The following is a 3,678-nucleotide window of genomic DNA, read 5'->3' on the forward strand; positions in this document are numbered from 1 at the left end:
CAGATGGTGCGTAAAATCAGTGCGTAAACCTCTCCAAGACTGAAAAAGGACCTCAAATGCACCAAAATAAACAACTAAGAGTTTTTTGTGTGTATTTGTAATAAAGCAGAGCCTTAAACCACTTTCTCCTCTCACCTCTGATATTTGCTCGTGCCTCCACATTATGGCACCATGTTATTCCAAACCTCTCCAGACTCTCCTCCCATCCCTCCATTGGCTGCCTCCTCTGCACGCTCACATCCAGGCCTTATAAACCTGGAGCCTCACACCTTCTCCGGGGTCAAATTTCTCGGGCAGACCAGAGCTGCCTCTTCGGGGAGAACCGAGCGGAGCCCAGTCCTGCTCTTTGGATTTACAAACATTGCTTTTTCCTCTTCTTCTTCTTCCTGCGGCCTGCTGCGCCTCGGCCGTTCTACCGGGATGACGCCGCTGCGGCTCTGATGAGATCCGGACACAGATTTGGGTCTTGAGGCCGCAGAGACACCGAGGAAAAACGCGGCAAGCGAGCACATCTGCAGTCCGGCTCAGCATGAACCTCATCGGGGGCTACCAGCATCACCACCACCTGATGCACGAGCCCTTCCCGTTCGTCCAGCGGTGCCACCAGGACGCGCCCTACTTCCAGAGCTGGGTGGTCAACCACGGCGAGGTGCCCCCGGACTTCCAGATCCAGGCGCCCTACCCGGCCGCGGAGCTCGGCGCGCAGGGAGCGACGCACGAAGGCCGGCTGGAGGGCTGCAGGCCGGGATGGGGAAGCGGAGGGCGTCGGGGCCGAAGAAGGAGCGCCGCAGGACGGAGAGCATCAACACGGCGTTCGCAGAGCTGCGGGAGTGCATCCCCAACGTCCCGGCGGACACCAAGCTGTCCAAAATCAAAACTTTACGTCTGGCGACGAGTTACATCGCGTATCTGATGGACGTGCTGGCCAAAGACTCCGGAGAGACTGAAGGCTTTAAGGCCGAGATTAAGAAATTTGAAAACCGGGATTTGAAAAGGAAGCGGGAGCTGCTGGTAAGTCAGGAGGCTGCGGGACCTCATTTAAACTTAACTTTAGTGGAGATTAGAAAACAAAATCGCGACTAGAAACTCAGATTTGGATCATTTTTTAGTTTCTCTTTCTGAGCTAACAGTTCCGACAGGAACATTTAAACCAGACTTTTATCCAACAAGGAATTAACTTCATTACATTTAATTCCTATTTTTGGCAGCTTTTGAACAACAGTTTTAAGTTATTTTCCATGAATTAAAACGTTTAAATCTTCACACGAAATACTTGAGATTAGACGCATTATTATTTTATAAACAGCTTAGAGACCATACTCCAAACCTGTCAGGTTAATTCCATGAATGTGAGTATTTAATTTATGATTATTTTACAACCAGAGCAGTAAAATTCTGCATAAATTGGAAGGCTTTATTTACGATTCATTTATGTTTGTTTTTTTTTAATCGCTTCATTTGACGACATGTTTGCTGAATTATTTTCGGGGCTCCGAGTGATGTCACACGCCCTGCTTTGCGTCATCAGAACGTGTACATTTTTTGGCGGAGATCGTCACATTTTGTCGCTGTTGTGCTCCTCCCTCCCCTCCTCCACAACCGACGCCTGCACGAGTCTTTAGGAGCCGAGAAGAACGGCGGTCGGACCGGGTGGCCGCAGCCAGTTCTGGGCTCTGGAGCTCAACCAGTGGAACAAACTGAACTAAAAACCCCAAACTCCTCACAATCTGGATTTAGATTGGGTTAATAGAGATGAAATAAAAAACCACTGACTGGGTGAACCTGAACTGCGCCGCCGCCGGTGCGTAAAAAGCCCCGAGAGGTCGTGGACGCCTTTTAGACACGTCGCTGCTTCTTCTTCTCGTCTTTCATGTGTCTGTTCTTCCTGTTTGCAAATGCGCTATTTCTGCTTTCTTCTTGATGTTTCTCCACCCTGCAGGACTGCGCGCCAAGATGTGGGCCAAAGCAAACATCTGTCTCCCCTGAAAAACGTGTTTGTTGTCCGGCTTCGAAATAATAGAAGTTTCAATCATAATGGAAGGAATTTAAAAAGCCGCTTTAACGCGCAAAAAAGTAAATTAAAGTTCTGATTTTTGTTAATATTTCAGGTGCAGAATGTATCCCTCCTCTAAAAATCCGCTTTAGGTATTTTTTCGTGCGCAAAGATGTTGATTTTTAATCTTTTTTTACATCGCTTTGGTGTTTAATTATGATTTTATCATAATAATTTTTTTTCTCCTTCATTTTCACTCATTCAGGCCTTAAAAGTCTTTTCACTTTTAGTAATTTAATTGTTTTTATTATTATGTCGATTTCAGATTTGAAAAGTTCCCAAAATCAAGTGTTGCTTGAGGTTTAATTTAAGTTTAATATAGCTAAATAAAGCAGACGGCAGATTTTTGATATTTAATGAAACCAAATCAAACGTATTTTTCTTTCTTGTCATGTTAAATAATACAAATAAAGCTCCAGATCCGGCCGGTGGAAACATTTTTGAGAGGAAACGGTTTGTCTTTCTTTATTTTTAATTAAATTCTGGTTTGTCGCAGTCACAGTATTATTGATTCCTGTTATTCATAGAGAATGGTAAACTCCGAAGTTTTGTTTGGTGGAGAAAAATGAAAGGTGAAAAACTTAATCCTGAAATCTACCTCACGAATTGAAAGAGAGAAAACACTTCAAGAGTTCGCAGACTTCTCACTCCGACGAAAACGCATAAAAACTAATAACGCCAAGAAGAAAAGGTGAAAGTATTATTATTGGATGCCAGATGTGCGTTATAGTGCATGAAGTTCCTATGTAATTTATGTTTCGTTATAAATCGAATTATGTTTAAGAACTCTAGTTCGTGGCCCCCCCCCCCCCCCCCCCCCCCCCCCCCCCCCCCCCCCCCGCCCCCCCCCCCCCCCCCCCCCCCCCGCCCCCCCCCCCCCCCCCCCCCCCCCCCCCCCCCCCCCCCCACCCCCCCCTCACAGTGTTTTTTCTTTCTTCTTAAAATGTCTTCTTACCATGATTATTATTATCGTTGTCTGTTATTATAGTTGATTTATTTTTACATTTTGTAGACGTTTTTCATACCGTCAGCTTATAAGAAATTAATTAATTTTATAAACTGAAAATATATTCTGATGTGTTTGTGTGTTAGAATTAAAGTTGGGTTAAAAAACTAAAGAGACCACAGTCATTATAATATTGGCTCATTTTCTTGCTTATTTTTGGCACTCATTTACAAATTAAGTTTCATTTAAATGTAACTTGAAATATTTTTGGTTCTAATTTTATGTATAATTAAAGAGCTGAACGTAAAAAGACAACAATCTAGAAATACCAGTTGGGCAAACTGATTTTTAAATAATACAATAGCAGAAAAAATATATTTATTTTAAAATACCATACAGTTATCATTAATATACGAATTGGCAAACTTAATATTGTTGCAATTAACTTAATATTTTGACTATTTTAAACCCAATTTTCGTCGCCAACAGTTGGTTGAAACTAAACCTGGAATCAAATGCATTAACTGGGTTTAATTACTGATTTCTTTTATAAAACTTAGTCTTCACATTTGTCAACTTTCATTCATAATTATTGTAATCTAAGTAAAAAAAAATATGTACAAAATCATGTAAATTTAATGTGGAAACCATGAGTTGGAAGCAACTTAAATTTTTGAAT

The 3,678-nt window shown here is 42.4% G+C and overlaps 1 protein-coding gene across 1 annotated transcript; it reads left to right on the forward strand.

Annotated features, from left to right (window-relative positions):
- Positions 1-262: 262 nt before the first annotated feature.
- On the forward strand, positions 263-1,083 carry LOC127530711 (heart- and neural crest derivatives-expressed protein 1-like). The gene is given in 2 exon segments (XM_051938063.1): positions 263-701; positions 704-1,083. Coding segments are annotated over 2 exon segments (552 nt in total). The 5' UTR covers positions 263-529.
- Positions 1,084-3,678: the final 2,595 nt, after the last annotated feature.

This window comes from Acanthochromis polyacanthus, chromosome 17 (genome assembly GCF_021347895.1).
Source record: "Acanthochromis polyacanthus isolate Apoly-LR-REF ecotype Palm Island chromosome 17, KAUST_Apoly_ChrSc, whole genome shotgun sequence".
Lineage (NCBI taxonomy): Eukaryota > Metazoa > Chordata > Actinopteri > Pomacentridae > Acanthochromis > Acanthochromis polyacanthus.